Source organism: Lolium rigidum, chromosome 3, assembly GCF_022539505.1.
Source record: "Lolium rigidum isolate FL_2022 chromosome 3, APGP_CSIRO_Lrig_0.1, whole genome shotgun sequence".
Lineage (NCBI taxonomy): Eukaryota > Viridiplantae > Streptophyta > Magnoliopsida > Poales > Poaceae > Lolium > Lolium rigidum.
This window is the reverse complement of record NC_061510.1, coordinates 234,824,200-234,837,186: the sequence shown is the minus strand read 5'-3', so window position 1 is coordinate 234,837,186 and position 12,987 is coordinate 234,824,200. Positions and strand designations below refer to the sequence as shown.

General features: G+C 42.7%; 1 protein-coding gene across 1 annotated transcript; it reads right to left on the bottom strand.

Moving 5' to 3' along the window:
- Nucleotides 1-2,278: 2,278 nt before the first annotated feature.
- On the bottom strand, nucleotides 2,279-8,044 carry LOC124703147 (probable LRR receptor-like serine/threonine-protein kinase At1g05700). Its single transcript, XM_047235362.1, has 14 exons — nucleotides 7,975-8,044; nucleotides 7,841-7,876; nucleotides 7,383-7,745; nucleotides 6,826-6,964; nucleotides 6,641-6,706; nucleotides 5,855-5,923; nucleotides 5,656-5,724; nucleotides 5,490-5,588; nucleotides 5,110-5,279; nucleotides 4,790-5,010; nucleotides 4,237-4,363; nucleotides 3,343-3,399; nucleotides 3,020-3,209; nucleotides 2,279-2,936 (listed from the first exon to the last, which is right to left on the bottom strand). Exons 2-14 carry the CDS (start codon nucleotides 7,866-7,868, stop codon nucleotides 2,498-2,500), a joined length of 2,037 nt encoding a protein of 678 aa, XP_047091318.1. The 5' UTR covers nucleotides 7,869-7,876; nucleotides 7,975-8,044; the 3' UTR covers nucleotides 2,279-2,497.
- Nucleotides 8,045-12,987: the final 4,943 nt, after the last annotated feature.

The following is a 12,987-nucleotide window of genomic DNA, read 5'->3' as shown; positions in this document are numbered from 1 at the left end:
CCACTTTGAAAGCTGGAAACCTGGAGATAATCTATGCGTTTTTCATGGTGTTGCTTTGTTCCATATCGATGGCCCCGGCCTGTGGCATGACTCGATTCATCATGGCGTATATGTTTGCGCGGCCACCATCCAAACCATGTCGTATGGCGGATGTCTTGGCCATCTACCATGAGTTGCAATCGGTGCACACAACACATCTGGTGGTCATGAAAGTGCATTTGTGCCGGTAATCTTCATGAGCTAGCTTCTCTGCTCACGCAGGGTGATTGATGTGGTCATCCGTATCAATATTTTTCTTTTTTATTTGTTCTTTTTTCCACATGTTGTCTTCTACTTTAGGCTTATCCTGCAAACTAGGTATAATCATTAGGATATTGATTCTTATGAATATTGCACTTTGTTTGAACACAACTCACAGATTCTATACATGTTTGGTCTTCCAAATATTTCATTATAAGAGGGAAAATTTCAGGTATTGGCTAATCTGATGCAATGTGCTAGGTAACTACTTTTCTAAGATTAAAAAATGGTACAATTGGAAATAACTTATATTGTGTCCACTTTTTTCTGTACACAAATAACTGCTATTTAACCACCATTTTTTGTAACATATTTTTTTGCCGATAATGATACCTTTTTCCGCAGCAATGTGTGTTGACGAACTACAATCTTGATATTTTCTAGGATGTCTTCATACGAATCCAAAGATTGGCACCACATGTTACCATTCACCTAGAAATCAAGCATGAGTGCAAAACTCAAATGTGTGGCATTGACCTTCTAGCTATAAAACTCGAGCATTTATAAACTATCATGGAAGGTGGTTTCTAGACCAAATGAACAACAAACATATTTTTAAGTTTATAGTGTTTATCTTCCATAAATATCTCTTTTTGCTATTAATGTAGGTACCCTATGTTTTCTATGTAAATGAGTATGCATCCATGACATATGTCCGTGTGTAATCGCATACTGCATTTCATATACCTTAATTAGTTTGCAAGGAAAATATCATTTCAAATTTTCTTTGAGGACTTCCTTCTAAATTCCCGCAGCAACGCGCGGGGAATTCACCTAGTTTAGCTGGTATTTGGACCGCTTTTTGAATACACGTCACCCTAGCTATTTTAATTTCTTGAGATTTGTTTGATCCCAAGGACCAAGTGCAAATGTCAACACTTAATTTGGTGCCATGCAAAGATCATTGACTCTGCATTTGCATGCGATCCACACAGTTATTTATGCATGCTTATAGCTTAAGAGAGAAGAGATGCCTAGTAGTTACCATGACTGTCTAGCTGACCATGGATGCCTATTAAGCTTAAAGCCAGCACATAGAGCAAAATAACCATCACCCACCGATGCAGCACACGATCCATTGTCAAGTCCTTACACGCCGACGATGGCCTGCCTGAACTCACTGTTTATAGCGAAAGAGCGAGAGTACACGACAAGGATACCGATCAGAGTGCACCACATACTACTAGAAGTAGCTTAGAAGGGGATGCTCCAAAGAAGCTAAGGCCACCAGTGTCATCGTAGTCTTCTCCATCAAACAAGAAGGTGCCAAAGAACAACTAGTTCAGGCAATACGACACAGCAATGGCTAAGAAACACTTCATTTTACTGTTTTAAAAAAATCTTGTTTCATGTCCAGATCAATATCTAGCTAGTACGTACGTAGGGAGTGATGTCACATCTAATAACCTTGCTTGCTCAATCACAAAGCACAGCCAGAGGATGATCAGCTTATCAACATCGTCTCTATGTCATGCCAGACGCATCATATTGTTGTTGGAGATATGCCCAAGAGCTAATAATAAAATTATTATTATTATATCTCTGTATTTATAATAAATTTTTATTTCTTATGTTATAATTATCGGTTTTGCTATGTCTCAGTTAACTGAGATTTTCTTAAGTCTAAGTCACTTACAAAAATGTGCTTTGAGTTGAAAAAGTGCAATTGCACATTTCTGTCAGAAATGTGCAACTGAATCGAGTTGCACTTTTCTTTGAACTGTAGTTGCACTTTTCTGAGTTGACTGAGACTTAAAAAATTCTCAGTTAACTGAGACATAGGCACACCCTATAATTATCTCTCCAACTGGCTGATCCCGCACGCACGGATCAGCCGGCACATGCCACTGAGCCAGCAGATACCTAGCGCGCGCCTATACTTAATCCTGCCGCTGGCTTCAGATGTAATGTACAAGCTACAGGTCGGCCAGTGCAAAACCTACCGTTACATAGTTCGTAATTTGTACACGTGACAACATGAACTTGAGCACGCATCAGGCGACCTTGATCAAGTTAGCTCACACGATCATGGGCGTTGTACACGATGCCAACACCATGGCTACTCGCCATCAATTTCATCACATGCCAAGGCAAACACAACAATTTAAGTATGAATTTCTATATAATGGACTTAATAATTCAGACTCCTGAGTAAATGAAACGAATCGGTGTAATCAAATCCCTCCATGGCTTCATGTCACCGCGCCGATGTTTCTCCGACCAGTTCTGCCGCCTCAAGCGTACCACCAGGCTCGCTGTCAGCAAACGCCGAGCTGCCTGTCCTGATGGAGCTGCACCTCATGGAGCGCGACAAGGTCTCCAGCTGCAAGCTCTCGCCGATCCCCTCCACGACCTCTCCCATTGTTGGCCGGTCCCGCACCTCGCGCTCCGTGCACTGCAGGGCTACCTCCACCACCTTCCACACCGAGTTGATGTCGCAGTCTTCTCTTATCGTCGGGTCGGTCACGCTGTCGATGTCGCCTTCAGAGAGCATGCGGCGCGCCCAAAGCGGAACATTGGTTCTCTCTGTGTCGCTGATATTGATAATCGCCGGCTGGCCTGTGATGAGCACCAGGAGAACGACGCCAAAGCTGTACACATCACTCTTCTCGCTCAGATGATAGGTGGCATAGTACCTGCTCAGGGTCAACTCTTATATCACTCCTTAGAACTCAGTTTATTCTAACGGAAATGTGGGAAATAGGGTAAGAACGCGTACTCTGGATCCAGGTATCCAAGGGTACCAGCAGGTTGGGTGGTCGTGTGTGTCATCGTTTCGCTGCTGAATGCCCTTGTCAGCCCAAAATCTGATAACTTTGCCTCAAGATTTGCTGTAAGGAGGATGTTTCCAGTTTTCACATCTCTGTGGATCAATGGCGGGCTGCAGGATTTGTGCAGGTACTCCAGTCCTACATGCATTGCATAGATATTTTTTTAAGTTGGAATGCACAGATATATAACAGCTATATGCATGATAACAACTCGAATATTTGAAGTATCAAACAGAAATGTTAGGATATAGAACCCAAATTTCCAGCATACCGTAGGCAGAGTCCAGTGCGATCTTAAGGCGCTGCAGCCAATTAAGAGGTTCTTGACCTGTGAACCGAAAAAAGAAGGGTATCCCGTTATACTAAAAGAATTGCGTTGGTAACTAGATGCAGTACCAGACCACACTCAGTTCAAGTATGCTTAGCTTTTGAACTGATGACTACTGTGTGCAGGGAAACCAAATTAACTTGATGTTAAGAAACCAATAAGCTAGCATTAGGTAAATCATTTGCTTGTTGGTGGAAGAGGCCAGTATGCGAGCAGTATCTAACTGTCTATTACATATTGCAAGTCTGCTCATATAAGCTGAAGTATAAATGTTGCGTTTCTCCTATCTTAGGACTCTGGATTGTTCCCAGAAGAATGTCAGTAAACTATCAGATTTATGCACTTCTTCAGTACATGTTACTTATGGACCCAGGACCAGATGCTAGTGAGGCAAGGAGTGGCATATCCTGAACACCTGTCCGTTGTTTACTGCTACGATACCAGGCCCACGAAGACGCCGCAAGCGTGACATCAGGCGGGCCTTGGGCCGTCAGCCCAGCGACTCGACGACCCAAGCCAAGGGAGACAACACACCGGTACTTACAGAGCTAGGCAAGGGTTAGAGAGGCATCGATGAACATTGTACTGGATAATCCCTAATCCTCTCATTCTTCCTCCTCTCTCGCTTCGGCGCAACTCTGTATCATCTCTGGTTTATCGAGGACTAGATCCCGCTGCCTGTGCGTGACGCGAGGACTGAGATCAAGGTCGTGGCATTTACCAGAAAACACAGTGAATTTGGAGTAGCTGAGATTTACTTGAGCGGAACATACTCCGCAACTATGTTGACCTTAATTTCACACTCATGTAGCATGGGATGGGACAAAGTCTACCAACCTGTCAGCCGGTCCTGTAGGTTTCCCCCCTCCATGTACTCATATACAAGGCTTAGATGTTTATTATCCTTGCAATAGCCAATTAATGATACCAAATTCTTGTGATGAACCCTGGCCAGATGCTGAGCCTGAAATATGTATATGATAATTCAAGAGTCTGAAATATGTATATGATATGCATTAAGTAGCACAGAGACACACTAATTTGTAAGATTCTGTCCCTTATCTTTCTTTCATAAAAAGGAATGAATGGTTCCGCTAGATGGAATAACCGAGGCAGAACAGAAAAAATAAAACATTAGAACAGGTATAAATAAGAAAATATTAGTTAAGAGGGTTCATGTAAAGAACAGGTTCCAAATCACGATCGATTCCTTTTCAAAACCTGCTGCAGCAGCTCGGGCTCTTCCTGCATGCCACAAATGGCCCACAAAAAGAAAAATCCTAGAACAAAATGAGAAGTTGATAACCAACTTCTAGGAGAGACTTATTTTTTTTGCTGACCATCCTCAGCAAAAAAAGTTTGTTGGACTGAATGACTAATGCACATGTACCTCAGCCAGAAACTCGGTATTCCCTTGAGAAGATGTCTCTGATCTCATCTTGACAGCAACATGAGTTCCATTTTCCAAACTGCCAAGATAGACAGGTCCAAAACCACCCTTCCCAACCACAGTTCTGAAGTTATTCGTGATGCGCTTGAGTTCTTTGTAACTGAACCTCCGGTTCTCTAATGGGTTAGATGAATGAGCCACATCTGGACGCAGCATAAGCACTAACAATATTATAGCACACATGCTGGTAGAAGGCCAAGCAAGAATTCTGAATTTTCTTAGCAATACCACCGATCATGACGAACTGTAAATTTAGTTACCTGGTCTTTTCTTACTTCTGGGCAACACGACAAGCACAAGTACAGCCACAAACAGTAGAACTATTGCAGCAACTACTGGAAGCACAATCTCGAGCAGAAGTTTGAAGTTCTTGTTTTCTAGGCCATTATTGCAGATTTTATCTCCACGAAGATTTGGGTTGTCATCGACCCTACAAAAGGAATGCTAATAGGTGAAAGATTGCAGCGTACTGTTGGGAGCTAAGCTAATAAAATTGCCTCTTTTGTCAAAACAGTCCGTCCACTCGTATTGTATATTAACTTACTGTAAGTATTATTCAAATATTTTGGTGAACAAACAATGGTTCTATTCAGTAATTCAGAGATGTGTTACAAAAGATACACAGAAACCAGGTGCAAACCTTAGTGTCAATGACCCTCCCTGAGATTGTACTAGAAGATTACAAGGAATAGGTCCACTGAGGTTGTTGCTCGAAAAATCCCTATTTGAGATGAAGAAACTAAAGATTCAAAGGGTTATGTGTTATAAAGCATTAAAAAAGAAGTTGCATTGGCAGGAATACATACATAAATGCAAATGTTGGATCTAGACTCAGAGAAGGTATTGATCCGGATAGATTATTGTGAGATAGATCCCTGGAAAATATAAAGTAGCATGATACTCAAAAGTCAAAACATCCCTATTTGAGATGAAGAAACTAAAGATTCGCAGGGTTATGTTCTATAAGGCATGCAAAAAAGATGTCGCATTGGCAGGAATACATACAGAAATGTAAATGGTGACCCTTGACCCCAATCAGGTATTGATCCTGACAGATTGTTGTGCGATAGATCCCTGGAAATGTAAAGTACTTAAAAAATTTGGAATATGGTATAAAGTTTGCAAAGAAGTCGCACTGGCAGGCACACATACAGAAATTTAAGTGTAATTTGATCACCCCGAGAATAAGGTATTGATCCCGACAGGCTATTGTGAGATAGAAATGCAAAGTAACATGATATACTCATATAAAAAAATCAAAATATAGTCTAATAAATATCCACAGTTTACCAGTCAAACCTTTGGAGCTAGATATTTTAACCCAAGAACAAAATGTGCCGAACGCGAGATTTTGCATGGTTACTACTTTCAGAAAGGTAAGACCAATACAGCTTAAAAAAAGGACGTACCCAGTGTTTAAAGCTCCCACATACTGTGGGATCTTGGGAAGGGTATTTATAGGCAGCATTTCCCTTGTTTTTTATTGTGCAAGGAGTCTGATTCAAGCCCAAGACCTCCAGGACACAAGTGGACATACTCTACCAACCGCCCTTCATATCAATACAGTTTGATAATGAAATTTTAAAATGGTATAATGATATTTTTACAAGTATGACTCTTAGTTTTCAAAATGTAATTTTTTACTGAAATTTACTTCTAGAGAAAGCCATGAGCCGGCTAATGGCTGCGCATGTTTAAATCTGCAAGCGCTACAGCTCACAGACCAGCTATGAACATGAGAGCTATTTCTGTACTCTGAGGAAGTCTGAAATTGTACACTACTGAACGTACAGGAGTTGATAATCTAAGCGACCAAATAAATCAATTTCACCGACCAATCCACTGGATGACATGTTTCTGCAAAGAAAACAAACAATCACCACCATAAGTTAGACCTACTTTTCATCTACCTTCTGAGGTAACTAACATTAAAAAAAAACACAAATTTACAGCGATTCTGTTAAGTCAATACTCACAAGCCTATTATTCTTGGAGGACTTCTGGGAATATAGCTGCAATTCAAGCCATTCCATGCAAAAGATTTAGGCACACATGGATCACCAACCCAATTTCTTTTAACAGAGAACTCCGTCTGGATGGTCATCATGCTGTCGACTGAAGATACCAAATGTCAGCGGAGGATACACACAGGTTTAGTCAAAGACTTGATGAGTAACTATTTTTCTTCTATAATTGATGGTCAGTGCACATGCCCCTTTTGCGAAAATAACTAACCCTGCCAGACTAAACTATTTGCCACACACAATGGCTATCAATGACGTTGACAGATGCCCGAAACATTAATGCCATGTAAAATTACAGAAGCATGGATGAGACAAACTGAAGAAATAATGGAATTGGACAAAATCCTACAGCTAAAAGTAGAATTATAAATCAAGGATCAACTTCAACCTTTGGTAAATTACGCTAGGATGGCATGCATTAAAATCAAGTACCACATTAACTTTTTTCCCTACATGACCATGTTAGACAGCTTAATAGCACATAATAATGGCTTGTTTAAGCACAATACCATCTGAAGCATAAGTCATAGATTCATTCACTGGCTGCACTATGTATATCTCCATCGCGCTGATGAGAGGCGGAAGCGACGAGTTTGACGTGGCCACAAGCGAGATGTTATGAATATGCTCGGTTGAGCCTTGCACAAACTCCGAGAGAACAGTAGCCAGCATGTATTTTGGGCTGAATGCAGAGGCTATTTGGTAGTTATCCACATAAACATCAAATTGCCTTAACCCTGGCAAGGTGTTCAGTTCAGCAAAGTAGAGTACAAGAAAGTAGTTGGGGTCAGCACCAACACTCATGGATGAATCCGAGCTCCATGATAGATCCATCCTTGAGGCGTTAACTGGAGTGGATGCACTACTCATCACTGCAGATGGTGCATCGTAAGTGTCATTTGGATAGTTCTGGATTGTCCCATTAGATTTGTTGGGTAGGTCTGTCCAGCTGGGAACGTTTTCATACCTCTGCCACACACGGTCATAAGGATCATCTGGAAACCTATAATTGCATATAAACATTGAGCAGGATTAATTTGATTAAACTCAAGAGCTAAAGAAACATTACGTAATCAAATTAATATTTATTCGTCAGCTCACCTAGTAGGCTGACCGTTCGTTCCGAAGTGGTAGCGATTGGGCCCAAAACCAACCGTGTCACGGAAATAACTGAGCAAAACCAGGGATTGTGTCACATTAGCCTCCTGATAAAGATCTGATCTGAGTGACCTCAAGTCAAGCCCTGAGATGAAAGGAGTTCCCGATTCTATGTTCACCAAGCAAATTTGCACAAATTCGGCAGGGGCCACAGCAATTATTTCAAACAGATATGCTCTACTCGAATTAACAATCGTTACTGTCGTCCAGTAGTTGACCCCAAAATAGATATCAAAGGTAGGAAGACTGTTTAGTTTGTCATAATCACCATAGCCAAATGCAGCCCTAACAAGGTACTTGCCACCGGGTATTACGAACCGCAACGTGTAGCAGTTGCGTTCTCCACTGGGAAAGTAGCGAAGGTTAAGGTATCGGTCTTCGAGGTCGCCTTGCAAATTCCCTTTGTCAACGGGGTGGTTTAGTCCTGCATCAATGAAACCCTCATCTCTTACATATGTTATACCTGTCTTGGGATCTGTGTACTTAGGGTTTGTGGTATATCCACAGTCGATGCTTATGAAACCTGCAAAAAGAACATGCACAACATATGAACAAATAATGTAGCTGTGTTACAACTTACAACTTCTCAGACCCTAACACAAAGATCATAGCCTTGCCACAAGTACAAAAAACTCAGCATGTCTGAAAGGCTGAAACAGTGGTAGTGTGGCACAATATGGTTTTCATAGGGAAAACATTGGTATGATTTTTTAACTGAATGAATGGATTTTTCTCTCCAAATTCTGTGTTTGTGCTCTCAGCGAGGAAGAAATATGACCAGCTACAAAAGTAGCAGTCAAACTCATTTTTCGACAAACACGTGTGCTGCTCGGACAGAAGAGCAGCAACATGAACTTTGCCTAAAGCTCCATGATTCCAATTCAGTGCCAGCTAATTGACACAGAGGCATTATCGATGGCATTCCAGTGCCATCTTCAGGAATTCCCCTGCACCTATCTAGGCATGCCTCTCTCTGACCGAAGACTAAGAGAGGTGGATCTGCAACCCGCACTTGACAAGCTCGCTGGCAGGGTTAAGGGTTGGAACAAGGTTTTTTCTCGCTGGATGCCAGGCTGCTGTTCCTCAAGCATTTGCTCTCAGCTATGCCTGTTTGACCCACCAATCTGGCTTATAAAAGCGATCGATCTTCGCAGGGGCTTCTTGTGGAACAATGATGAGATCGCAAGGAGAGGCCGGTGTTTGGTTCGTTGGGCAGCAATTTGCAGACCCCTGGAGTATGGTGGGTTGGGAATACCAGACCTACAGGCCCCTGCGGGTACTCTAGCTATGGCAGAGTTGGACCAGGTACGCTGGCCGTGTGCGGGCAAATGACCTCTTACGGAGACCAAGAGAGCCAAATTAAGTACACACTTCAGTTTCTATCGGTGGCTGGAGAAAATCCCCAGATCTTACAGTTCAGTTTTTTTTTCTCTTTAACTTGTTATTGTAAGCTGATTTTGGGCGTGTCACGCATTGCACATCTTGTACCTTTTTTTTTAAAAAAATCAATAAAAAGCAGGCCAGTCTGTTTTTTCGTAAAAAAAAAAGAAGAGAAGCAACACTGTGCAGTGGAGTCTATTAAGAGCATCTCCACTAGAGTCCTTAAATTGCCTCCCAAAGCCTAAAAACCGCCAACTCCTAAAAGAAAAACTCACAATTTTGTTGCTCCAGCAGGAAGCCCAACCGCCCCCGCAGAAATTTCCCGCCCCAGCCTGAAGGAAAGAAAAGGAGGCAGAAGAGGGCAACCGGCCGCACAGGAGCACCGGCCAGCTGTCTCCTTCCATTTCCAACACACCTCTCTGCCATTGGGGATATGGTCCCCATCAGCCCAGGCCGACACCAATCTTGACATGTGCAACATGTTCAATGCCGGCGAGGTAAAAATCAATGTTTCCCCTTTTTTTGTACTATTTTCAAATAGCACATATGTGTTAGTTTAGATATTGATGTTATATGGAATTCATGTGCATTAACCGAGGTGAAATTGTATTTTTTTGTCTACATTATACATATTTTAAAGTTGAACAACGATAGTTTTCTATTGAGCACCATGGACCATTCATTGGTGCCGAGGGTGGTGATATTGGTGGCGAGGGTGGTGCTGACGCCGATGATGATGTCGATGCCAATGGTGGTGATAAAAAAAGGGAGAGGATTTGTTCAACCGGCGAGAGCAAGTAGCAAACAAAGACAAGAAAATTATACGAGCAATGAGGATGAGGCTATATGTTGGGCACGCCTGCATGGGAGGCCATTTGCCTAGATACTATATGTGGAGTAGAACAAAACGGCTCTACATATTGGTCACGTATCCATGAACATTTTCACAAGAACAAGAGTGAAGAAAACCGGAATGAAAACTCACTCTCACATAGGTCGCACATAATTTCGGAGCTATGCACAAAATGGTCCGCAAAATGAGAATGAGTCCAATGTCTCAATCCAAGTGGGGAAAATGACCAAGGTAAGGTAAAACTTGTGTTCTAGGCATGTGCACTTGTCTAATTGTCTTGCATTGCACTTTTTTTTTTGCATTCTAAATTTGTTTGTTTCATTCTTTCTTATTGTAGCTCCTACTCTCTCAACAATATTATAGGAAAATGACCAAGCGCAAGGGTGGCAATTTAGGAAGACCATTTGTTTTGCGCCATTGCTGGAAAAAATTGGAGTATGCCAAGAAGTGGAAGGCTAGGGGTGATGATACTTTTAGTATTAAAAAGAGTAAGTCTAGCAACGCGTGCTGTCCAATGGTTGGCAATGTGGCACTTTACTCCGATGATACTGATGACAACGATGATGGTAAAAGAAGCACTACTCCAACCACCAAGAAGGGGCCACTGGGGAGAAAGGCGGATAATGACTAGTTGAAGAAAGGAGGTATACAAGGATGAAAATTTGGTGTCAACAAGGAAGGTTCTTGCGGCGGAGAAGAACACAAAGCTATGACGGATGGCGCTTAATGAAACGGAAGAGCGCCGAGTTGCCTCCAAGGAGTGTAGGGCGGCCATGTCTGAACGTTGAGTCGTGATGGACGAGAGCGCCGTATTGCCACTCATGAGAGGATGTTGAAGAAAAAGCAAGAAAATCAAGACCAAAAGCTCATGTTCATGAATCCAACCGTGTTTGATCAAAAGGAAAAACAATACTCCAAGAGTTCGAGTACATGCGTGATAAAGTGCTACCATCGAAGACAATGGGAGGATTCATGGGCATCGGTGGTGCATTCGGCGGTGGCTATACATATGGTGATGGTGGTGCTGCCGGCTTTGGTGGTGGGGAGATGGTGGTGGTTCTGGTGTCCACGGTGATGATGTTGGCATGAGTGGCGGCTATGGTGATGGTGGTGCACATGAAGATGGTGCCGGCGGTGGTGATGATGGTACCATTGAAGACAACGAGGATAACGATGGCTCGGTTGCTTGGACATGTTGATTTGGTTTCATTCAAACTATGCACTTTTGTTTCGTTAAATTATAGTATTTGAACTATGCAATACTCGGTTTGTGATGTTGAACTATGCCCTTCAATTTAAATTGTGTGACCATGTTCAAACGTTGACCAACAGGGGAAGATTCCCTCCCTTGGCTATTCGTTGTAAGATAGATGATGAGAATTCTCCAGCAGCGGATTTCTACGCGCTAGATAACACCCTGTTTAATTCTGTACCCTTGGGACTCGAACCCAGGTAGGCTGGCTACGCACTGGCAAACCTTGCCACTGAGCTAGCACTCAGTTCTCATTGTGACCGTGTTCATGTGATGATGGTATTTGTTTCAGTTATGTGTGCAAAGTTGTTCAATCATATGTTCTCAATGTTTAAATAGCACAAACTGGATTTAGGGATCCATTTGAGGTACTCTGCTAGAGATCAACTTTTTTTCATTTCAAGATTCTTCTCTCTCCTCTTCCTAGATGTCTTTTAGGGACTGAAAATTTAGACTCTATTGGAGATGCTCTAAAAGGCTAGGAAGTTGGAACAAACTAAGACAAACACTGGCCGCTTAAAATTGTCAAGCTCAAATGGTTTGCAAAGACCTAGATACCGGCAGTACCGAGCACTGATCTAGTGATCTTGGTTCATCCTAGACATACTTAAATAGAATACAAATGCAGTCTGCCCATGGTGTGCAAGTATAATCACTGTTGCATTTATTTTCTTCATCCATGTGGGGAAACAATCGATGATGCTGCCTTGTCCCCCCTAAACTCAAATCTGATGTACCCAATTCACTGATATGTAGCTATCAAACGGAAAGAATCGAGACATGCATCCATCGGAAGCCCGAAATTGGCGTCGTTAGTTCTTTCAGATTTGCTCGCCCTCTATAGGAAAAAGGGGTGAGGATAGGGGACGGACCATGGCAAAGAAGTATGCGTCATGGCGCGCAGGGCACATGGTTGGCGGCGCTCCCTCCGGTGCGCGGCGGAAGCGTCTTCATGGCGCGGAGGCCGGCGTGGCTCTCGAGCATCTCGCCACCGTCGGAACATCCTGCGCGGAGACCCAGATTGACAGCAAGCAGAGTGACGGCGGCCATCGAGGTTTTCTCCTCGGGGCCGCTAGCTTCTCGGCCAGCACTGAAGGGTACGGCGCACGCACCGTCGGGAACTCTCTCCACCGGCACAAGTGGGAGCGGCGGAGGTGGGGAACCACCGCCGGTGGCGAGTTCGGGGGAGATGCGCTTGGTGATGCTTTAGGATTGGTGTCATTTGATAGATGTAGTTCACGTCATGACTCTGTTTAAGCGATCATTGATATTTCTGTTATCATTTCAAAGATCTGAAAATGCCACCTACATTTTTCAAGGAACAAAAATCGATCCATAACATCTAAGTGAGTATATCTGGCCATCATTTTTTAATTTTTTTTTACTCCCTCCGACCCATATTATTTACCACTAAAATAGATGTATCTACAATTAAAATATATTTAGATACATCTATATTAGTGTTAAGTAA